A 24,501-nucleotide genomic window follows, 5' to 3' on the forward strand; every position below is an offset into this window, starting at 1 on the left:
GGTTGCCTGACTGTTATACTAGCAAACACTGTGCTTAGAGTATTCAGTTTAGTGAGAAACTAACTCATCAGGTATAGGATTGCTTTTTCAGAACAGGAACAAGACAAACTCTTGGGGAAGCACACCCTTGTATACAGAAGCGGGGACATTCTATAGACCTTGTATCAACATATGTTACTGTATTGATTCATTTAAAAAAAATGAAGAACATGTCATGATCTATGGGTTTTGAGCACAATCCCGTAGGAACAGCCACTCTCCAACCGGCAGCCTGCTGACTAGTGCTTACCAGAGGTCCTGAAGCTGAGTCCCAGTGTGAGGCTCTTCCCTGAAGTCTCATTGGAAGAATCCCGGAGCTCCTGATTGTTCTGCTAATTCTACTTACGCCAGCTGCAGGAACAGGAAGCTGTCTGAACAACTGGGCTGTAGTGTTTCTGCTTGTCTCACGGCATCTGACTTGTGGTTCCTGACCTCCAGTTTGGCTCCTGCTTCTGACCTCCCAGTATCCTGGCCTGAAGACTCTGGCTCCGACTATTAGATCTGGCTGACAACAAACTGGCCATGACAGACTGTCCGTTCTTGTGGAATGCAATCTCTGGAAGTTAAATAGATAGCCCTGGACAAACACAAGTCTTAATAATAACAACAAAGCAAACTATCTGAGATCTTCTCATCTTGATGCCATCAGTTAAACAAAAATGAGCTCCCTTTATTTGTGTAAGTTAGGGTCTCCCAGGGAGTTTGTGTGTGAGTAATGCTCCAGACTGACAGCCAATAGATCTAAAATATACTTTGCAGTTGACCTGAATTATCATTATGCTCCGTGGTGCTGGAACAATTTTTATAGTGGGTGTGCTGAGAGTCATTGGACCAAAAATGTAAACCCTGGAAACTGCTTTGAGTCAGGCAGCACCTCAGCACCCTGAGTTCCAGCACCTATGATTATGTTGGGGCTCAGAGGTGCATAGTAGTGATAGATAGATAGATATTGAGTTCGGGAAATACATGGCTTACAGTGAACTTTGAAGAAGAAACAGTACTTTATTGCCCAAAGAGGGGTTAGGTTAGTTTTTAAAAAACATCCCTGTACGGGTGCATGGCCGTCCCTCGTCAGTCTGTGAGGGAGGCCATGCCCCCACACTGTTGCACCTGTGCAACCAGCTCAAAGCAGAGAATTAGCTCTCTCTGGTGTCCTGGCCCTCAGGCAGGATTGGGTGACTAAGCAGTCTATGGCCCCAGGCCCTCAGGCAGGGCAGGGCAGGCAGCAAGGTAGGACAGGTGAGCAGCAAACACAGTATAGGGCTCACATCTTCAGAGAAGGTGGTATCTGAGGTTTAGGGTTGTCAGTCTCCCCGGGCTAAATGGCTAGCAGCAGCCCCGGCAGCTTCTCGGCATCCCAGGTGGCAGGCAGCCCCGGCAGCTTCTCGGCATCCCAGGCGGCAGGCAGCTCGGATGCAAACTCCAGCAGTGTGGGAGAGATCTGCTTCTCCTCCAACAGCTTTCCCTCAACTGAGCTAGATGGCCCACCCTTTATACTTCCCCTTCCTGCCCTGCCCCTCTGGTTCTGGCAGGGCAGGCGTGGATGCCCTGGCTCTGCCCACCAGGGGATGGGTGCGAGTGTCTCCCTGTCCATCTCAAAGGGAGGCCAGGGCCCCTCGCCATAGTCCAATACTGAAACACAGTTGTGTCTATTCTGCTTTCATAGCAGTAAGAATCAAAAGAAGCTCCATTTAAGACAACAGAATTATATTGGTGTGAAACTGGAAAAAGATTAGAATGAGGCTCACATGCACTATTCAGAATTTATAGAAACTGGTTGAAAAACATACTTTGAGTTTGGTTTATTTTATTCCTTACTGCCACATAGTAATTAAAACATGTTCTAAGTTAAAAGTAAGCTTGGCAGAATTCAATTTAAAAAAAAATAATTTTGATGGACAATATTGATGTTTGTTTTTAATCATTTTATTCTAATTTTATCAATTTAAATGTTCACAGTTACAGAAAATTATGGGGGTGGGGAGGCGGGAAATCAGACAACAATTATTTAATGACAGTAGATGTTGATATTCAAAAGTTAAAGCCTTAAACCATTAGAACACAAATTGTCAACATCATATGTCAAAATATACAAAGTAAATAGCCTTAAATTAAATTCTAATAAGTTCTCAAACAGCATTTTTCTTACTTTGCCTATCTGTAAATTTCTATTATCATCAATGGAAATATTTTTAGTTGGTTTGTGTGTGCATTGTGAAATTTGATGTTTATCTCCATTTACTGATAAAACTCTAATCCTTCTAAGACTAGTTAACAAACATAAATAGTCAGGAAACTGATTTTTATTAGCAAAGGCTAAACCACTGTAAAAGAAATGAAAAAAAAAATTATCAATGTAAAAATACCTTACCTCAAGGATAGATTATGGCTTTGCCAAAACACTGAATGAGAGGCAGTGCCTATTTGTGAAAGTCACAATATGATCTCTGGTCCCCGCTCCCTTACTCCTGGGGTGGGAAAGAAACTTATTGGTATCAACCCTTACACTGGTGTAATTTGGGCTGAATTTGACATAATATGCACTTATTTACATAAATACAATAATTAATACTTTTGTATTTAAAAAATGAAGCACTCAAAGTTAACTACTTCCTATTTCCATTGACCAAATGGATACATACTGTGATGTTCCAAGATACCACTTATTCTTCTGAATGAGTCTACTCATTCCTTTAATCATCACTTTCTTTTCTGGTTGCTTAGAAGAATGACTTACCTTAATGCTCCCAATAGAAGATTTAAAATAAGACCCTATGCTTTTCAGTCTTGCCTTGTTTCTTACCAGACTGTAACAGACCTAATTCTATGTTTATCCTTAAAAATTTCCATCGAGATTAATCTGTCTTTTAATCATATCTTTTTCATTTTATTTAAACACTACCTTAGGCACAAAAAAACTGTAATTAAAGCAGATAACTTTAAAAGTTCCATTTATACGGGTAATTCCACCTTGGAATTAAAAGCTTTGCTGATGCTCTGTCTTTCAAGTGAAATCATAGATATAATATTAAGCTAAATGAAAAACCCAAAGGGGGCGGTCCTGATCTCACCTAATATTTTGGAAATGCAACTCTTATTGTGTCATTCTCCTCTTGCCTACGCAATCTCAATAGGAAGTAACTCCGTTAACTCACACCATTCTATTGACTTGTACCACTTTAAACTGGTCAAGCAAGCTTCATTGACTTTATAGGAGTTACTTCTCATTTCTACTGGTTTAACAGAGCAGAAGTGGCCTCCCTGTATTTAAGTAACCTTTTAATATAAACGTTGTGATGAAAACCAACTGGAAGAAATTTAAAATTCAGACTGACATTTAGTTGGCCCAATTTGCTTAAGTATTGCTTAAGTATTGGAGCATATATGGTAGATACCAGCGGGAGGCAAATGGCGGCAGAGTTTCGGCGGAGGGCATTGTTCCCCCATTGCCGCCAAAATTGTTCCCCCCCTTTTATTCCCAGTACCAGTCAGGTCAGGTACAGTTAGGTCAAGTGTACCTGACCTGACTGTACCTGACCTGACTGGTACTCGGGAAAAAAAGGTTGAGAACCGCTGGTAGATACTATAATAAAATATACCCCCCTGCCTCTATTTATGATATTCCCAAGGCTATCGCCCTGGGATCTAATCACCTTACATGTAACAGAAGGCATTAAGTTTGGAAAGCTGACATTTGGCAATTATTTTTCTTCTACCAGTTGGGGTTTGACCATTGGGCCAAAGGGTGCAGTCCTTACTGACAATGCAGCATACCTACACATGCAGGTAATCTTTGTGAAAGACTTCATGTTTTTCAATGTGGTTTGGGGGGGTTAGACTGTGCTTTTCTTGTGCGGCTCAGACTGAGTCACTGAACTATTATAATTTCTTTTGCTTTTTTCCCCAGTAACCTATGTTTATTCATTTATTCAGAAGTAAATACTTCTTAGCCTGTGGACTGGGCCCTGACCTCAGAAGGATTCTTAACCATTGGCTCCTCCACAGCCAATTTCCATTTGCCAGATTTACCAAAACAAACAAAATGCAGACATTTTCAGGACACGTTTTAGACAAGAGCAGCTTTTCACGGCCCTGTTACATCTTCCTGAAGGGACACCATTCATAAACAAGAAACCCTCACAAGCGCCTGGTGATACAAAGGGCTCCAGCTACCATGTAACCTGCTTCCATTGCAATGGTGGAAGATTTGGCCAGCCCTGGGCTAGGGGAGCAGTGTGAGACCCTCTATCTGTTTGGGTCCAAATCCTGAGATCCTCGCTGGTTCTCTACTCCGTCAGGGCTTCCAATGATCCAGGGACCTTGGCCTCCAGGAGATGTCCTGGATGTTCTTCTCTTGCAATCTTCAACCAGCACCAGGCCAGAGTCACTTCAGAAGAGTTTGGGGAGGGTCCCTGTGGAAAGCAGGCAGGTGAGCCTGGGGAAGAGGGGGAGCTGCAAGCCCTGGCTCAGGCCTGGAGGCAATCTGGGGCGGCTGGCTGACAGAAGGCACTGGAACACACGGAAGTGGTGGCAGGAGGCCAAGCAGCAGCAGCAGCCCGCCAGCCTAGTTGTCTCCCTCTCTGGCCGGCAGCCAAAGGCTGGCTCGGTCGCACGCATTCCAACCCTCGCTGTGCCCTAGGAGGATGGAGCCGGTCCCGGAGCAGCGCGCGAGCCCCCGCCCGCCCAGCATTCCTCAGGGCAGGCCGGGCTGCAGGGAGACGCAGCGCGAGCCCCGACGCTCGAGCCGAGAGGACCCTGCGGGGCGGCCGGGCAGCCCCCCAGCAGAAAGCGGCGAGCAGCTGCCAGGCGGCCTTGTCTTGTCCTGTCCCTCCCCAGCACCGGCCGGCTCCTGCGCGCGCGCGCTCCCTCCCCGGCCGCCCGGGTGTGACCCGCTCCGGGCGTGGCGGCGGGTCTGGGGCCAGGTGCTTTCCCCGGCGGCGGGAGAGGGGTGATGACTCCGTGCGGCTGGGGCAGCCGAGCCGGGATGCGGCTGCTGCAGCTGCAGCAGGCGGCCTAGGCGGGCGGCAGATTGTGTGAATTCTTCGAGCCCGGACCTGTTGCTGCTGACGGGGGGTTAGAAATGAGCGCGAGGGCCCTCGCAAGCGTCCTTTGGCTGGTGCTGCTGGGGCCGTGGAGACTCTGGCCCCGGGCGGACGCAGGCTGCTCTGAAGAGGGCAGATGCTGTCCGGGCAGGGACCCAACCTGTGCCAGCACCGGCTGGAGGATGGACAGAGTCTATGGGACCTGTTTCTGTGACGAAGCCTGCAAACTCACTGGGGACTGCTGCTACGATTACTCGCAGGCATGCCCAGGTAGGTCCATCAGCACCCGCTCCCCGGCATAGGGAAGACAAGAACGGGCAGATGCGGTTTAATGCATAGCGACCAGCTAGTCACGCTCCTGCTGCGGCTCGGTGCAATAACTGCACCCTGGCGTTTCCTTCCACCTGATGCGTTAGTTATTAGGGCCGGATAGCGGCAGAACAAGCCAGGGGTCTCCCAGTTCTTACACGGCGTGAGTCACAACAGAATAAAGAATGCAAGGAAGTGACTCAGGGTGATCAGTTATTTCTTACAGTGCAGGGGTGCAGCTCCGAGCAACAAACTCCCATTCCTTTGCGAAGTTTAGTCCAGTAGAGGTACTGCCTCAGCGATATTGTTTGTGATGATGGAAAACTGATGTAAGAACGATGGTAGGATAAGAAGAAAATTATTTCCCTTGGTGGCTTATGCACGTGATGTTCCATCTGATTTTGTTTGTCTGTTTGTATTAGTGGATGGGTGTCAGACGATGTGAATGAGGCTCTCTGACTTTTCCTTAGAATGCAAAAGAGGGTGGGGCAAATTCATCATGGCTGTCGTTCGCCCTCAAGTCTGTAAAATGACGGGGTTGGATTTGGCGCTGTGTGAACACTGTAGCTAGGAGTTGCATTAAGCACAAAAGTGAGACTGAAGAATCTTTTCACCTATCCCTTCACACACCATTGGATGTGTATCTAGTTGCTGGTTCAACAGTAGTTGCTGTGCCTGGAGTTTGTCTGCCCAATTTTGTGTACCCCATAAAATGCTATGGAACTTATTTTAAAGCCATAGTCTAAATTCTCTCCTGATGTAAAGGAGTTACAATAAGGATGTAGGACCACAAAGCTAATGGAGTCACGCCAGAGATAAATTTGCTCCAGTCTATTTTTTGGGCTGACTGGTGATACTGTCTAACTTAGTTTCTTATAGAACCCACATCACTATAGAATCTGAGTGATTTACAACAATGTTTGATGTATTTATCCTCCCAACATCACTATGAGATAAAGCAGTGTTATTATTTCCATTTTATGGATGGGAAATTGAGGCACAGGGAGTAAGTGATTTGCCTAAGGTCACACCGGGAGTCTGTGGTAGAGCAGGAACTAGAATGCAGGTCTCCTAAATCCTAGTCTAGTGCCCTAAGCACTGAACAAGCCTGCCTTCCTGATATTAGTAGAGAAGAAACAGTCACAAGAAAATATAACACAGAATGCATCAGTTACAGTTTTAAAAGTTGATTTAATTTACATTGTAATCTCATGCTGGAAAAATAATAGGTGAAGCATCAACAAAAAGACTTCTGTGGCTGTTACACTTGCTCAACAAAGCAAATTGAATTGTTTATGCACAAATTCGGCAGGCGCAATCCTGTAAAGATACACTGAATCAACATTAAAACAGAGTTAAAATCAAGTTGAAAACGTCCATGAGACCCAAAAAGAGGAATGAGGTGATTTCTAGCTGTGGGATTTCTCCAGATGTGACCTCTTTGGCAATATAAGCTTAAAGTCCAATTATACTTTGAAAAGGGACTCTGTGAAAATAGCATTCTGGGGTTCCATGTTTGAGTTGCTCATCCCACCTTGGATCCAGCTGGTGTGTTTAGCTCACATATCATCGCCAGTTAGAAAGAGTCTGCATTTGAAACTTAAGTTTATAGTTGTGTTGATGATGCGTGAACCGGGATCTAATTTGGCTCAGTCTCTCCTAGCTGTACAGGCTCTTCATAGCTGCCAAAAGGAGAAAATAGTAAACACCTGTTTTTGGCTCTCAGACATCCAGGACTCAGGGAAGAGATCTGTTGGATAAGAAGGTGCCATTTTTGTAAAGTCATTTTTCATACCACGACTGTACTGCAGTCATGCATTATTTGAAGCTCACGGAGAGAAAATGGGTGGAGAGCAGTAACAGACCATAGACAGAGAGGAAAGAGGCAATAACAGAGTTTAACTATCATATGAAAAAAATAAACTGGAAACTTGGTTGCAAATTCTGTTGCTTTTGCAGGTGGCTGTTACTCAGGAGGAGCTAGTGACTGCTACTTTCTATCTAAGGCCAATTACAATTCCTAGTTGTATATGAGGAAGGGACCCTGTGCACACCCTCTGTGTCCATAGATGGGCATTTGGGGGTTCTGCCACATCCATGTCCTCCTCTTCCATAAACCCCCTGGGACAGCATGATGGATCCATGTAGGGAGATGAAGTGTTGGGGAAATATGCATTGTCCACCACCTCCTGCCTCTTCCCCATCACAAGAAGAAAACTCCCGCAAAAGCATGCATTTGTTTTTTGCAGTGCCCCTCCATGCAAGGGAACCCTCTCTTTTAATGCAGCAGTGGAGCCATACTAGCAGGAAACTGGGGCAAAGAGAGGCCAGGCAGGAGTCTTGGGGGATTCAGCAGTTATGGGTGAAGCCCCTGTTCATTTTAAGAAGAGGGGTAGGGGCCAGGTCCCACCTCCTTAATGGAGTACTTTGGAGAAATCCCCTCCTCCAGGATGCCTAACATGAGGGATTTCCCATGGGTAAGATTAGTCTGGCCCTATGCTACTAAACCTGCAACTGAAGAGATCAGAATGTAGCTTGATCATCACAAAGTTAAAGAGAACCTCCGAAAAGTTTCTGTGGAAATAGTTTGAAGACATTCTGAGCTACTGTTTGAGGGGGAGACTTGCTAGGAATGTAATACAAGATAATCCTGCTAGCTGAAAGCATCCCTGGAAACTAGCAGAAGAACACAATATGCTCGGAGTACATTTGTCTGTGAAGTCCTGGAGAGAGAAGAAAGATGAAGACAGCTAACGAAAATTGGCTGCTAGATAACATAAAGACCTGATCTTGAGAGATGCTGTTTGCCTGCAACTCTCACTCAGGAGCCAGGAATGAAGAAGCATCTACAAGCCTTCTCATTTGAAGAGGGCAGAGAGCTACAAACTCATCCAGCCAGACCAGAAAGTACAACTATAAATCTAATGTACTTGAGCTCATCTTTTCAATGTAAATGCTCAGAAATACTCCACAACTGCAGACAAACATTGTACTGTGTTTTACTTTTAAAAATATCCAAATATTATTTCAGTGGGAGTTTGCATCATCCTCGGCAGCCTAGGGCTAGGAAGACGTTACATTTTGCAAATCAGTAAACTTACCTGTGCTTTATTATTTACGCACGGATGCGCGCACACAGACACACATTTAGAAACACTGCGATATATGCACAAGAAACAGTGTCAGCAAGATGCTTCTCATCCAGAAGTTCAGATGACATGGATGGTTTTGAAACCATCCCAAATGAAATTAGAGTAAAGAAAAATAGATTGAAATATTATAAGCAGTCCTTTGTATGGATGCAGAAAGGTTGAAAGCAAAGAATCTGAAGTTAGAATGCTTTCAGATGAGGAATGGGGTAGAGGTAATTCTGGTGAATTCCTGTCATGCTATAGCACTTTTTCATCCCACCCAACATCTATGTTTTCAGCTAAAGCATTTTTGTCATTCCATCTTCTTCATCCCTACAAATTTCTGATTCTATTGGATAAAGTACATGGGGAATTACAGAAATAGTTCAAATGCCCACCATATTCAAATCTGCGTAATTAACAAATATGTTAAGGACATACAAAAGCACTGCTCTGAAATAACATTAGAGGTGGGCTAGAAACCAGCGCAAGAAAGGACACTCTAAAGCAGCAAAGTCAGGTGTGAAGGTCTATTATGCCTAGACATTGCAGCATGCCTGGTACTCTATAAAGAGATGATTTGGTATTGTGTGGGCTGCAAAACCTATGTACAAGGATTTTTAAGTTAAGTTCCTTACAGTGTTAACAATGCTGAAAGAATGCTTGGTCAAGAAGCAGCACTTTACAGAGAGCTGCACGCTTGGACTGCAGAGGGTTCTCCAGGATTTGGGGCACAGAGTCACAGACCACCTTCAACCATGCCCTTATCAGGAACATCTAAAAGGAGTCAAGGCTGGTTGCGGGAGGGATGGGGCCAGGGAACCCTCATAAAGCACATCTCTTGGGTAGCCTTCACTCTGGTGGATGGCATCCCATAAGAACCCCAGGAGAATCAGGTGGTTACTGGAGAGCAGAAAAGGCAACTTCTGGGTCTTGTGGAAGACAGACAGACAGACAGACACAACAAAGAGACTAGTACATTTCATTCTTCCCCTCCTCCTGTTCCTCCCATTCTTTGCTACTTAGAGAATCCTTGAGAGCCTGAAATACTTCTCTGAATGAACATCTTGATTCTCTGTCTGCATTAGCAATGATAATACAACCTAACTAATAGATTTAGGTCAGAGCTCATGCATTGCAAGATGTTTTCTAAATAAACTTTACAACTTTCTTCATCGAAGGGAGTAAACACTGTCTGGGATTTTGATAGTCATTAATAACCTCATAAATGTTATTAATGAACTTTTCGAGATGACAGCATAAAAACGTAATGGAGAATAAAGTGGGAGTGACTATATAGTGCTGTATGAAGAGAGGGGCTGAAAGAAGATTAATATACAATTAAGCTGTAAATCTTCCTCATGACTTAGAATTTAATTAAGAAAGATGGGGAGAATAATGATCCAGAATGTGTAGTGAACACTGAAGGGAAAGAGTAGATGAGATGGAAAAAAAGAAAAGCTTAATTTAATCACTATTGAAATAAGTGCTACATTTCAAAATAATTCAGAGTGAATCTGACACACAGCACGCAATAACTGCAACATGATTTATATTTCATTTCTCAAGCAACATATTGAAAAGCTACCTCTAAAGGGCTAGAAAAAGCAAGGCAAAATGTCATTAATCTTAATCTGAAAAATGACATGCAGATTAAATTAAAACTTTAAACAATTTAAGAGATTTCCATACCAATAAGAAACTATAATGCTAATTTGCTCACCAGTAGGTTCTATAATCATTTTTGTGCTGGTAATGCAATTTTACTGAGAAAATAAAAGCACCAGAGAACTGACATTGACATTTAATGATCTTTTGAGAGGAAACAGTGGTTCCCAATCTTTTTGAGTGAAAGCCCCACTAGTTAACACTATGTAAAACCTGTGTTGCCCCCCACCAGCCATAACACATATAACCCCTATAAACACATATAATGATAATTATAATAACACTAAATTAGATAAATAATAATAACAAATTACTTTTACCTGAGTAAGAAGCTAAGCCTTCCCTGGCTCAGCCATCACCGCATTCCCCATGTGGCCCCGCCTCTTCCTGTCCCTCATGGACTGAGGGTAATGGAGGCAGGCCCTGGCCAGTTGCCTGGGGCTGCTCTTCTCCAGCCAGGCATCCAGCTGGTGTGGGGTGGGAAGGGGGCTGTTCCTCTGCTCTGACTGGATTGGAGCTCGGGGTGGCTGCTCCTCTGCTCTGGCTGGTGCAGAACTCGAGGCTGCTGCACCCGGCATGGAGCTTGGCAGCTAAATGACCTCAGTATTACTGAAGCCTCATGAACCCCCTGTAATCTTTGGCGCTCCCACAAGGGGGTCCTGCCCCCCAGGTTGGGAACCGTTGATCTAGCGGATAGGCCATGAGACCCTAATGAGTTGTCATTCCAGTTGCGCCAATGGCCCCAGGGGACTTTGGGCAAGGCACTTTGCTTGTTTGTGCCTCTGTTTCCCAGCCTACCTTTTGTCCATCTTTTTATTTGTACTGTAAGATCATTGGGCCAGAGACTCTCTCTTGTCATGTGTGTACTTAGCGCAATGGGGCCCTGGCCTCTGTTGGGACCAGCAGGTGCTATCACAATACCAATATATACATTTAAAAGAACATTTTAAAAAATTGGTGATGCGTGAAGTGTAGATGTAGGTTGTAAGGAAAGTGAGATATTAATGGACATGGAATTGTCACTATAGAATGATGAGAAAAAAGGAAAAATAGCTCTTATGTGGCACCATAATAAAAATATTGCAATTTTTAATCAAAGGGCCAAATTCTTCCCTTGGATGTATGCACGCAGTTCCCATAGGACTTTGTGCTTAGCTGTGAAAGGGAACTAATTTAATTTAAAAAAATCCCAGAGGAAGCAAATTAATATAGAAGCTGGATCTGATCCTAAGACCATGGAAGTCAATGGGAATCTTTCCATTGACTTCTATGGGCTTTGGATCAGTCTGTGTGAGAAAAATCATCTTGCATCCTAAATACAGAAAATATTATAAGGGTAATAATGATTCCAACAGACAGATACTCTTTGTACTTAGCACATTCCATTCCCTTTTCATGTACACGTGTAGATTCTTACCCCTGTGGCCTGTGCATGACCCCATGGACTAACTCTCTACTTGTCATGTATGCCTTTGTACTGCATTCATTTGCCTGGAAAAAAAATGATTGCAGCCTAAGGTTAAAGCTATTAAGATTCTGTTGAACACCTACACAAGACATGAAATGTTAAGCAAAGTGTTATTATTTCTGGAGTAACAGCAGTGTGCAAACTGCACTATGCAAGCATTCAGAAATAATAATATTATAATATTTGTATTGAGGTAGTGCTTAGCAGCCCCAGTTATGGAGCAGGACCCCATTGTGCTAGGAGCTGTACAAACATAGAACTGTATGAACAGAACAAAAAGATGGCCCCCTGCAACAAGGAGTGTACAAGATGTACGGTTATTGTCCCAGGAGCTGACAATATGGTTCCGACAGATAGGACAGATAGTATATCAGGGGATGGCAAGAACTTGGAGATGTGATGTTATGTGGAGATAGTTGTGTGTTTAAGGAGTCCTGAATGTCACTTGGCACACAAACAGAAGGGATTGTTCCAAGTGCTAAGGTGCAGCATGGAAGGAGGCACTAGAAGAGATGAGTAAAGAAGGGAATTATCCTCCCCATTTTTACAACTGAGGAACATTAAGTGATTTATCCAAGGTCAGACAAGACGTCTATAGCTGAGCAAGGAATTGAGCCCAGTTTCCCCAAGGCCTAATCTAATGCCGTAACCATAGACTATCTTTCTTCTTAATGAAGAAGGGGAGAAGGAAGAAATAAAAACAGGGGAAGAGCTGAATAGCACCTCTAGTGAGAACAAGAAACTTGTATTTGATATGGGAGGAGAGAGGAGATCAATGAAGACATCTGAAGAGGGAATGACATGGGCAAAATGGCAGGAGAGGAAAATAATTTTGCCACGCCATTTTAGACAAAATGGATGGAGGTGAGCGGAAATAGGGTGCTGGACTAATTCATTAGGGATGCAATTCACCGAAGTGAATGGACTTGCATAAGGGACAAATTTGGCCCGCTGGGACCATTCCTATGAGTAAAAGGAGCAAGATTTGTCTCAAGAGATCATATAAACAAGTGGCACTATGGAAGTTAATAGAGAGCAGAGATTTGTGGCCGATTATCACCAGACCATCTCTGGTAAGTACATGATCATCTCATGAACAGAATTTAAAGACCTACACAATGCATTATGACAATTTAACAAATACATTTGCTGCAGGCCATATAGGCACAGTTTTCAAAACCTGTAACTCTCAGTGTCTCCGTGAGATGAGGCTGTGGAAAGCTGAACTCTCATATTAGTGCGTCACACTAGTGTGGGTTTGTCTAATGTAAGGTGGCTGTTAAAGGGCAAACAAAGCAAAGAGCTTTTCATTAGGTGATTTCTTATCCTTGGATAATGTATCCATTACCTACTTCTGGACTCTGGGAAATAAGCTGCTAAAACTTGTCTTCCAGGCAGTTTGCAGGTTATGCATATCAAGCAGGGGCATCTTTTCTGATCTGTTGTCCATGCTTTTAGAGGTAAAACAAGACAGAGCTGCTGTTTTGTCAAAACTTGAATGAGAAATCCAAGGGAAAAGGAAAATATAGAGCAGAAAGAAGCTTATTGTGATTAATATGGAGGAGAGATGCAAGGAGGAGGTAATCCTTATTGGATGCATCCAGAGAAGGAAGTATTACAGGTAAAGAAAGAGAGAGTTTTGAATAATTGGATATAACAGATCCATTCCTGAGAATTTCTGCAGGCACTATCAAGTCACCATTGAAAATTTAAAAGCGGGTTAGTGTGTCACCTAAGTTCTGTCTTCTATATCACAAGCACTTTCACCCTGAAAGTCTTTTTCTCAAGTGATCAACACCAGGTCTTATTGTCCAGTCCCTACATCCTGCACTGATTCAGAGGGCTGCCTGATCCATCCAATACATCTGTAAGGCTGCATATTCTTCTGATCAAAAAGTATGCAAGGCCATACTTGGGCTAAACATTCCAGCAGATGTCAGAGGAATTCTGTATAATACAAAACAAAAGTCTTATCTCATTGAAGAGTGTTTTCCTTTTTTCTTCGATTGAAATCTCCAATGAGCTGACCAGGGGTTCTGGTATTTTTCCTCACACAGTATTTTTATGCCATTATGCCATAAACCCCATTTTACCTGATGAAAAATGAACTCTTCTAGAACTTTGGAAAAACAAAAACTGTATTCGTCTGGTTTGAGGGAGGACATACAAACCCAACAGGATTTATAAAAGCTGCGAAAATGTGGCACAGGTGCTATTTATTGAATGGTATTCCTAAAATTCTGATGGAGTTGCTTTGAAAAACACATTTTCTTTGAATTAAAATCTGCTTTCAAAACACTGGCTCTTTTTTTCCCAAAAGGGGCTTTTGGAAAGGTTTAAAGTGGAGCTGTGTCAACACTTCCAAGTATGGGTCATAAAGGATTTGTGAATTTGTGCATGAGAACTGGTATTCAAATTCCCAATGTGTCTCATTGTGGCCAAAAATGTTAAATCACGTTATATGGTGTCACTTTCATTATATCACATAACAATTTCCATAGAACCTGAAGACCAAGCTTCGAGAGATGTGAGGTTTTGTACTTTTAACTAGAAACCTCACCTTTATTTCTGCATTCTGATCACATTTGAGTCAGTGAAGCCGTGGTGTGACAGGGAAATCACCACACCAGAAGGAAGTTAGTCCATTGTGTTTAGTATAGCTTAGAATTCATTTTGGGGATAGATCACAAGGAGGAGACTCAGGAAAACTAGTTGTCTTTTGGTTCTGCCAAGAGTGACCTAGAGTATGTCTCTTTAATCCTCCGTGCCTCCATTTTCCCGTCTGTAAAATGGAATAATGACAAAGCATTTTGGGATATAAGATGAAAAGCACTATATAAATGATACATATTTTGTTTCCAGTACATTTAGTGATATCAAGTTTTCATATTTATATTAACAGAACCAGATCAAAATTAGAACTTCTCCAGACAACCCTTAGTGCACCTTTACCTAAGACAAATAAAATGGCCTAACAAATCAAACAATCAAAACAAAGCTTTCCTAGAATATCTGCAGTGTAGAAGCCTTTCAGTAAGAACAAAATATCGATGCAAAGAAGCATGCATAAGAGATATTATGTGAAAGTGATAAAGAAATTAAGCAACAGATTTATACAATTTATCTAAAAAATGGTGGAATCAGTTATTGGAACCCTATCCAAGCTAGTATCACATAAGAGGTACTTGGGGAGGCATTTACACATTCATTGCCTTGTTATTTATTAATCCGGTTTGTGGAGCTTTGAGATCCTTGGATGGAAGATACTACAGAAGTACAATGTACTAATGATTATTACTGGTAAAGTCTGATGTTTAAAGGGCTTAGATGACACCCAAAGCTTGTAAAATGGAGATTTGCAATATCCTGACAAAATACAGGCTGTTTGCAGCCTGAGGGGGACCCAGAGGCATTTTGGCTTAAACAGAAATTCTTATAATTCGAATTCATAGAACTTTGCTTTACTTGTATTTATTGTTATTTTCAAGCTTCTTGTACTGAGCTTCTTCACTTTGTTGCTTTTGTCATTCAGTCTCTGTTCAAAAGTGATGGTTCTTGGGAATTAGGAATACAGTATTCTGTGGCCATGTCTAAACTATTGGGACTAGGGTGCCATAGCTATGTTGGCATAAACTTTTGTGTTGGCACAGCCTACACCAACAGAAGGGGTTTTTCCATCACTGTCGAACACCCATCTCTCCCAACTGAAGACAGTCAGGTCAACAGACGCTCTCTTCCATTGACCTAGTTATGTTTAGGGTTAGGGGTTAGGTTAACATAACTATAACATTCAGGGGTGGGAATTTTTCATACTCCCGGGCACTTTAGCTATGTCAACCTAAATTTTAAGTGTAGACCAGGTCTGTGTCTGCCTCCACTCATCTCTTCCCCAACTAAAGAATAGTGCCTGCTTGGAGTTCCTCCCTCTACCACTCAAACTGTGACTGACATAACAGAGCATTTCCCATAACAGAGCATGATGTCAAGGAGTGTTTATTGCTAGGGGTATGTGGCCTTTGAAATACTGAGGAGCAACTTCTAAGGGCAGTATTGGCTCCGGCATGGTGCTTAATAATAATTGGAAACGCTAACAGATTTCAGTTTGTTTAAAATATTCCAGTGTTGTCTAAGGGGATTTGGCAATTTTGTGCATTACCCTGTGAATTGTCACCTACTTGTGAAAAGGAAAAGGACATGAAAGCAGAGAAGGGGTAACCAAAGTGTACAGAAAGTAAAATAAATTCCAGTCACATCCTGCTCTCAATTACATTAGAATAACTCCATTGAAGCCGTTGGAATTACACTGGTCTAAATCTGGAGTAAAAGTATCTAGGCATATCATTCTAAAAGATTAGGAAAATGTGAACGAAGTTCTTTGGGATATGATTAAAAGGGGATCTAAATAATATATATTCTTATATATATTATTCGGAGGTGAATCAAGAGGAAAAGTATTACTACAAGGCAATTTGACTTGGTGTCATGCATAGCAAACAGGGGCCACCCTACATAAACAAAAAGAAAACAAAGAAGTGGAGATAACTTGTTCCCAAAGTTGGTAGAAATTCTATCAGCAGCAAGGAAAAAAGATTCTAAAATGGTTCTAAGGGGAAACTAGTAACTCCAAAGAGGGACACAGGTGAAGAGCAGATGCCACCCATATGCTTCTGTTTTAAGTTTTATTTCTCTCTTCCTTTAAACCAAATTTTAGGAGTACAGGAATTGCCATACTGAATCAAACCACTGGTCCTTCTAGTCCAGTATCCTGTCTCCAACGTGGCCAGCACGAGATGATTCAGAGAAACATGAAAAAAACCCAGAAGTGGGCAGCTATGGAATAATCTTCCCAAAGGGAAAGTTTCATCTTAAACCCCTTAGTAAAGAGGCATCTACAGAAGGCCTTAATATTAGAGTAGTTAGAGAGTGCTACTATAAGAAGATAGCGATATTGACTGCTAGTAATATTCAATATTGCTTTGTAGCTCTTCCATGCATCGTTGGGGAGTGGAGTCACTGGAGTGGCTGTGCAGAGCAGTGTAAGCCTAATATGCGAATGCGTAGGCGTTATGTGAAGCAGGAACCTAAAAATGGTGGGGAACCTTGTCCCCCTCTAGAAGAGAAATCTGGCTGCCTGGAATACCTGACTTACCAGAGGCAGGACTGCGGACATGAACACGGTACTCTCGCTCTTTGATTTATTTGAATTGCCCTGATGTCTTTTGTCACCACTTACTAGTAGTTCCCCCCTTCCCCCCCCCAGGCACTGATGACAATAAGTTGCATTTACAGTCTACATAGTACAAATGCATGTTAAAACTTCGAGAGAGACAAGGTGGGTGAAGTAATATCCTTTATTGGACCAGCTTTTGTTGGTGGATGGGGACGAGCTTTTGAGATTCACAGAACTCTTCCTCAGGTCCTCAGAGCTCCCTTTTAAAACTTTATCTTTTACTCTCATATCATTTCATAGCTGCTCACTCTTTCTGACTTAAACATTTACTTACACATTTTGGGCCAATTTGGATTTCAGTGACAGTTAAGAATGCTCCACATCTCACAGGAGGCTCTTAGTATCTTGCAGCATCAGCCCCAGTAAAAAGGAAACGGAATGTGCGTAAGGTGAATGCACCTCTCCTAAATTACAGAGGGTATATTATTACTGGAAGCTTTTACAAGGAGTTTATTGTACAAAGAATTGTAACCACATGCTTCCCTTCACTTTCCTGATTTAAGCCACTCAATTGTTTTTAAACTCATCTTACAATGTATTCCTTTAAGCATTTGCACTAATGTGCCGGACACAAATAACAGGCACTCCTTATGGATGCTCCAAGAAAATAGAATATAAGGGGTGATTTTTAAGGTATATTTTACAGACAGACCTGAAGAATGACATGCATTAGCAGACAATTATTTGTTTGCTTCTCACGTGTATCCAGTTGTAAGAATCAGATGGATGAAAATAACAAAGTAGCCGTATTAAAGTATCTAATATTTTTCTATTATAGGAAATCAAATAGAACATGAAACTGGGGAATTCTCTGGTAAAATAGAGATGGCCACAAAGTCTATGCTACATGTCTAATAAAATGGTACTACAAGCAAGAAAAACAATTTTGCTTACATGACTGTTTGTTTTCCATAATGTGGCAACACCATTATGGACGAATGGGCCAGTCACTTTTCAGTCAGGAGATTTCGTCTCAGACGTATTTGTCCCAGAGGAGGGAGGGAGTGGTATGGGGGAGATCTTTCTTTGTCTCTCCGAGACCTTCTTCAAGGCAGTGTCCAACATGTCTCCAAACAGATAGGGGCCCTGAAAGGGAAGAGTAAGGAAACAAAGCGTGGAGGAAATATCCCCACCCCAGAGACAGATCCAGAGAGTTCTCTGAGCCAGTCCAGAAGCACCCAAGAAGTCGGCTCCAAAGGGAAAATGGAATCTTGATCCATGTAGTTGAGGGGATTCAACAGCAATAAGGTACTTCACCAGGTTCCTACATACCATAAGGGGCAGCTTGGAGCAAACAGCTTTGTCCCCTTAGATCTGCATGAGCCATTTAGACAGCCATTCTAGAGGCATCTGAAGCACAGATTATAGTATCAGTCTAAGTGCCACCCCTATGTAAATTGTTAAATAACAGCCCCTTCTACCTACCTGTCCATGGGGTCACAAAAGGACATGTTAGCTTCCAGAAGCAGGTCCAATGGCTTAGAATGGGCAGCCACCAATAAATCTACCTTCAGGTAGGACAATCACGGTTTGTGGAAGTCGGTGTCCAGCCTGCAGTGCCTGAGTAGGTTCTTGGAATAGGTGTTAAATCGAGAGAACTACATTTATTTCCACCATCTTCCCAGCAGATAGGTACAATACACACAATCACCCCAGAGTTGCTGCCTTGGGAAGAAAATATGGAGTCTTGTTGCTCCATTGGAGAATGTGAAGTTTTTGTTATGTGGGAGACAAAGTAAACCTATTCCTCTCAAGTGACCTTCCAAGGGTAATCTAACAATGAGACAGACGGTTGGGTGAGCCAGATCCAAATTTAACTCACCTCCTTTGGGAAGTTCCTCAAGAAGGGAAAATGAAGAACAAGGTTTTTATTGCCCATAGGGTGACAAGGTCGTGGGAGAGCTAGATGCTTACTTACCAAAGAAGGAGAATTTTCTTAGATGGGAGGTAAAAGGATCCTTTGCAAGGGAGGCAGCAGAGGCCCAGTTTATCCTAGCTATGGCTCCAAAATGAAAGAACTTTCATGGCGACAGAGGGGTTAGGGTAGTCCTAAAGAGACAGCATCCCGCTATCTCCAGTAATTACTTTCTGAGCCCGCTTCCTCCTCTTCTCCCCTGGCTCTTTCTGGAAGGACATTTCCTTTGTACGCCTGTTCTGTGGCATTCCTGGAGCCTCATTTAGGCATGGAACCAGGTTGCATCTTAGCAGACACACAAACTGCAGCTGCTTGCAGTAAGACGGGACCAAAACTGGGGAAATAAATCTGCATACAAGGATAGGGTGGAGCAGGATGCAGAAGTCCTGCATTTGGATTGGCTACCCCTGCTTTATGAATAAATGAAACCTATTTACCCGTTAAGCCATGCTGGTGGCAATGGTCACAGAGTAGAGTCAGGAGCCAATGAAGGCTTTTGAGGCAGAATTGGACATACAAAGGAAGTTAAGCTGCTATGTTTCTTTGTCTCTGAAGACAGTTAGCAGCAAATTTTGAAATTCTTTTCCAGTCTATGCACCAACAAAATGAATGTGCTTGCATTCTTGCAAACAAATTGGGTACTCAGGCATGTGATTAATTGCCTTGCACATGTGGCTGTGCAAACCAAATGAGGCTGCATTGTTTGAATCCAGGTTTGTAGGGTATCTGATGCAAATTTAGTGGTTTATTCAAAATGAATGTGTGTCAATCCAATTCCTACTTAATAGGTGTCCATATCACCAGCAAAAAAGAAACAAAATCAAGTTGCAATTGGCAGCTTATGTGCTAAGATTGAATGGGCCTGAAGACTGTTATATCTTGACCCAGTGCCCCTTCTAGACAGTCATTGGTTCATTATAAGTGGACCCAACTACTGGCTCTCACATGCTCAAGCCCCCTGGGTCTGAGTAGCGTCTAGTCACTGTTCTGTGTCTCTAGGATGCACTCCCAGGCTGACCTGTTGCCTGAACCCTTCCTTGATATGTGGAACTTCAGTCCAGTCCCCCTAGTTCAGCAGTGCTACTCATTCAAATTTGGCCCAGCTGCCCTCTCATCTGGAGAACAGGCCAAATGTGAGCAGCACTGCAACTCCCTGTGCCAGGGGCCAAATTGCAATGCCTGGAACAGGGAGCCAACCTTGCCAGACCTGCAGGACAGGAGCTGCTGCTGCAGAGTGAGCACAGGGTGGGCTTGTGCAACTCCCATTCCCCAGGGGCAGGACCTATCTATCCCTCTATAGCCACGGGGAATGCTGGGAGGTATGCGAGTCTCTGAAACTCCCAAGCCCTCAGTTGTTCACATACACTTCCCCAGAGTTCTAAGCTGTGGGCACTTTGACTTCTAGTTTAACCCCTTTGAGGACAATGTGTCAGGAAAGCAAGGAACAGAGGCTTAGCCAAGGAATTTCTTAGCCACAGTCACTGTACTCTTAAAATGCACGAACAAGTACAGAACTTTGCAAAATAAAAATCCTGAGATCTGACCCCTTCTGAGTCAAAGATCTTGCTTCCTCTCTCTCTCTAGCCAGTTCTTGCATGTGGTGATGAATGGCCCCTGCATGCTAAGATAAGCACCCTCTCTGAAACTGAGGCCAGGTGTACACTCAAAAGTTGTCAATTCAGTTATGTTGCTTAAGGGTGTGAAAAATCCACAGCCCTGAGTGATGTAGTTAAGCTGACCTAACCCCTGGTACAGATAGCACTAGCTTCTGTTTCTCAGGAAAGTGGATTAATTATGCCACTAGGAGAACCTCACCAGTCACTGTAGTTTGTCCCCACACTGAAGTGCTGCAGCAGCATTTCAAGTGTAGACAAGCCCTGACTGTTGTTTTGACCATGTAGCCACTGGCAGCCTAGTTCCTTCCCCCCCTCCAGGTTCGTGTGTTGAAAGTCTATTGTTCCAAGTGGATGGCCAAATAGCTGTGTGACAACTTAGGTTGTTGTTGTTATCTTAATGGCTTCTCACATAGTCTTTCAATGAGATGTCAAGCACTTTTCCTGGGCAAGTAGCTGACTGGAATACCTCATAATAACCTTGGGCAGGTCTACACTTAAAACACTGCATCAACACAGCTGCACCACTTGAATGAAGACGCTCTATGCCAATGGAAGAGAGAGAATTGGTGTAGTTAATCCACCTCTGCAAGAGACATTAGCTCTCCTGCTGGCATAGTGCTGTCTACATTAGTGCTTAGATCAGTATAACTACATCATGTGGTTTATTCACATCCCTGAGTGCTGTAGTTTTAGCAAAGTAATTCTGTAGTGTAGACCTATCCCTTGCTCTGGGCAAAGTTAGCACATAAAACAAAATGGAGGTCTAATAAAAAATGGAGATTATATTACAAAATGGAGTTCACAATCTGATTCATTCTATCTCAGAGACTAGAGCGCACTCATTCCTTTAAACCAGCAAGGAGGGACAGTGGTAGGGTAGAGAAGTTTGCTCAGGCTATAAGTTTTTTCAATAAACCATTGACTTCCATCTCTGTGGCACCTTTCATGAGCCATCATTTTTCTAATAAAGACAATATAATTGATGCAATAAGTAAAATATGGCTTAGATCTCACCTTGTTTGACAAAGGTTGTGTTCTTATTCTAACTATTTTCCCCCCTCAGTCCCTGCTTTCATAACTACCTCTGAATACAGTAAGGAAAGAAAAAGGCAAGCTGTCTCTCCACTGTGGTCTTCAGATACAGAGGAAGTCGGGTAATCTATCACATGTACCTTGGGGTCATCTTGTTAAGTAGAAAATACCTAACTACACAGAAGAATTTAATTTGATATGGAATAATTTAAGGGCAGTAACAGCCCTAAATAACCACATAGTTACTTTTTCTCCTCCAGTACTGCATTTTATTTTCAGTGGCAGCACAGGCCATTTTTTATTTGTTAACTATCCTGAATTAGACATTTACTGAGGTCATGGAAAAACTTTAGAGTGGCTACTTTTAAAAAAAATCAATAAAGTTAACACAAAGTCAAGTAAATCTGTAAGTATGAGAAGGCTGAGAAGTTATACATAGATCTCTGCATAAATAAAATGGGCTGAATGTTACCAGTCCCAAGGCCTGTTCTAGCAGGATTGTGTGGCAGAAGCTGTGGAAATAGGGAGCTCACAGATTTGATTTACTCATCTCCACTCCTGTCTCTAAAACTCTCCCCTGTTCGGTTTTCCATGGGCCAAACCACAAGGCATTCTGAAAACATTTAGTCATACTTTGAGTTTTATCTTTCAGTGTTAAGAGATTGAAAATAGGAGTGATTGTGAGACTGTCAGCCTACTGAAGTGTTTCACCCTAATTTAAGAAACTGATGCACAGCCCAAACATGACATAATGTACAAAATATCAGACCCAATGTCCATAGTTTTGTCATGGCTGAAAGGGCGTGTAACTTGGCCAATTTCAGCAAGTGACTCACAAGAAGATGCTTAAGCTCTGTATCACTAATACCTTTCGTATGATACACAGATGTGGTATAAGAGCTATTCACATCCTGATGTCTGACAAAGTTATGTTTATCAATACAAAAGCCAGTTAAAGAGGTACTATTTTATTTTCTACCCCCAAGCAGATATTGTGTGGAATTTAAAACTGAATCACTCTCTCACCATTGCACTGTGGAGAATCGGCCATATGCCCGCTGGATGCAGTATCTACGAGAGGGGTATACTGTGTGTGTAGCTTGCCAGCCTCCCGCTATGAATACTGGCAACCGTCGTTGTTCTGGAGATGGCCTGGGTGCTAATGGGTAAGTGATGGAAGCTGTACTTTGATTTTAGGAGCCGGAATGCTTTTTATTTAGTAATTTTAACATACAAACACTTGAGTTCTGATTTCACTTACCTTCTATTCAGCTGGATCCCAGGAGAGAATTTAAGATTTTAGGCAATGGTGAAAGACAAATGGTAAAAGATTAACTGAAATAGATCACATTGACCAGCTGCTGTGGTTGATATGACTTCTTTGTTCTGCTCTGTCTTACAAGGAACCCTTCTTCCAGGCCTAAATTCATTGTGGCAGACTCTCAGATAGAACTTTATGGAGTATTTACAGTAGCTGCTGAGAACAGGGCCAAGGTACTTAGTGATTGAGCAAGTGCACATTAGAACTTTAAACATATTTTATTTTTAGATGAATATCTTCAATGTCATGCAGCCAAGTTTAGTGGTTTTAAAACTTTAGGTTGTGCTATGAAAAAGGAGGAATGGTGCAGCTTCTGTATTGAAGAGAACTTAACTCTGCACGGCCACCACACTTTCTAAAGTGGCAGTGCTGTAATCTGAATTTGATCCCACACTCTAGCAGTTATAGGTTGGCACATTACTCGGTCGAACTCCCTCCATCCATTGTGTTTAACTGAACATGGATTAAAAACAACCCTTTGAAACAGATGTTAATTCAAATTTGTATTCTAATAATTCAAGCTAAAATCCTTAGTATATATTAACATGTATATTATGGTAGTGCTGAAACACGCTACTGAGGATAAGGCCCCATTGTACAGGGCGCTGCATAGAGAAAGGCCTTGCTTCAGAGAGCTTACAATATAAGGAATAAGTTCATAAAATTAATCTAACCTTTGAACCAAAATGTTTCTAATCAAATCTGACATGTCAGTTTTATTTACTAAAAGCATCTAGTCTAGCACTGTAGTAAAAGTTACAGTTCTAGGAAAGTATTTGAAAACCCACATGCTATTATTTCTTTTTTTAAAAACATATCATTTACTGTCTGTCACATTTCAGAAATCAAGTTCTCCATTGGCAAGCCGTTGGTAATCCTCGGTGCCAAGGAACGTGGAAGAAAGTTCAGCAAATGGAACAATGTTCATGTCCGGTTGTGCATAGTTTTATTTTTACATAAAAGTTGGAACGAGAACTTTGAAGAACATCCACGACCATCTTTAAATCAATTTAACACTCTGTGAAGCCACGAGAACTGTGCTTTTTTGCTGTGCTTGCTTGCTGAACCTTAATCAAATTTTTAAAAAGACAAGACTGGGAGTCATTGTGGTTAAGTATGTCTGCCCTGTACACAGATATTAAGATGGATCTTTCTACTGCTGAATACACTGAGCTTCCTTGTTTCTTTTTTGTAATAAAAAACATTGAATGTCTCCAACATGACTAGTTTCAGTTCTTGTCTCTTCATCTCTTACAAGACAACCTTCACTATCAGAGGTACTGACCCTGCTGCACTGTAGGCAGGCTAATGTGCTCTATTCAAATGTGGGAGAAGTTACCCTCACCATTAATCCACTAGAAGTGCTTAAAGTGGACAAACTGAGAAACTAGTACTGCATTTCAGTTCAAATCCTGTGCTTAAATCCTCAGACAAGTCTAGGCAGCTATGTTATTGAACATAAACACTTAAAGGTGAATAAGCATACTTTGTATTCCCCTTGTCCAATTCAGGCAATCACATTCTTATATTAATTTACTTCCTGTTTTGCATGGAAAACCTCAAGCATTTAATGCTACTTTTCACAAAAGGGATTTATTGGCAACTGATGGTAAACAAAGCTCCCAAGAAACCAAATTGCAGCTAATTCTTAATGTTAGCCTTGAAAAAGATTATTCTTTAATGAAGAGCAATGTAAATTTAGACTGCATTGTTCCTGCTGCATTGATGTA

General features: G+C 42.3%; 1 protein-coding gene across 2 annotated transcripts; it reads left to right on the forward strand.

The window, feature by feature from the left end:
* The first annotated feature begins 5,018 nt into the window (after positions 1 to 5,018).
* On the forward strand, positions 5,019 to 23,984 carry SBSPON (somatomedin B and thrombospondin type 1 domain containing). 2 transcript variants are annotated; one of them, XM_067553620.1, is made up of 5 exons: positions 5,019 to 5,351; positions 16,640 to 16,834; positions 21,482 to 21,572; positions 22,440 to 22,616; positions 23,614 to 23,984. In XM_067553620.1, the coding sequence occupies exons 1-5, from the start codon at positions 5,120 to 5,122 to the stop codon at positions 23,729 to 23,731; spliced, it is 813 nt and encodes a 270-aa protein (XP_067409721.1). In that variant the 5' UTR covers positions 5,019 to 5,119; the 3' UTR covers positions 23,732 to 23,984. The 2 variants fall into 2 exon arrangements, with proteins under 2 accessions (XP_067409721.1, XP_067409720.1); XM_067553619.1 differs by having other exon boundaries at positions 5,020 to 5,351; positions 22,437 to 22,616.
* The last annotated feature ends 517 nt before the right edge of the window (positions 23,985 to 24,501 follow it).

The sequence above is a fragment of the Emydura macquarii genome, unplaced genomic scaffold (genome assembly GCF_026122565.2).
Source record: "Emydura macquarii macquarii isolate MOO-44397 ecotype Brisbane River unplaced genomic scaffold, CSIRO-AGI_Emac_v2 contig_1477, whole genome shotgun sequence".
NCBI classification, from domain to species: domain Eukaryota; kingdom Metazoa; phylum Chordata; order Testudines; family Chelidae; genus Emydura; species Emydura macquarii.

Coding starts and splice junctions, on each gene's coding strand:
- SBSPON (XM_067553619.1), top strand. CDS start 5,120: ATGAGCGCGAGGGCCCTCGCAAGCGTCCTTTGGCTGGTGCTGCTGGGG. Junction 16,835..21,481: donor GGACTGCGGACATGAACACG/GTACTCTCGCTC, acceptor TTCCCCCCTCAG/TCCCTGCTTTCATAACTACC. Junction 21,573..22,436: donor TCAGATACAGAGGAAGTCGG/GTAATCTATCAC, acceptor TCTACCCCCAAG/CAGATATTGTGTGGAATTTA.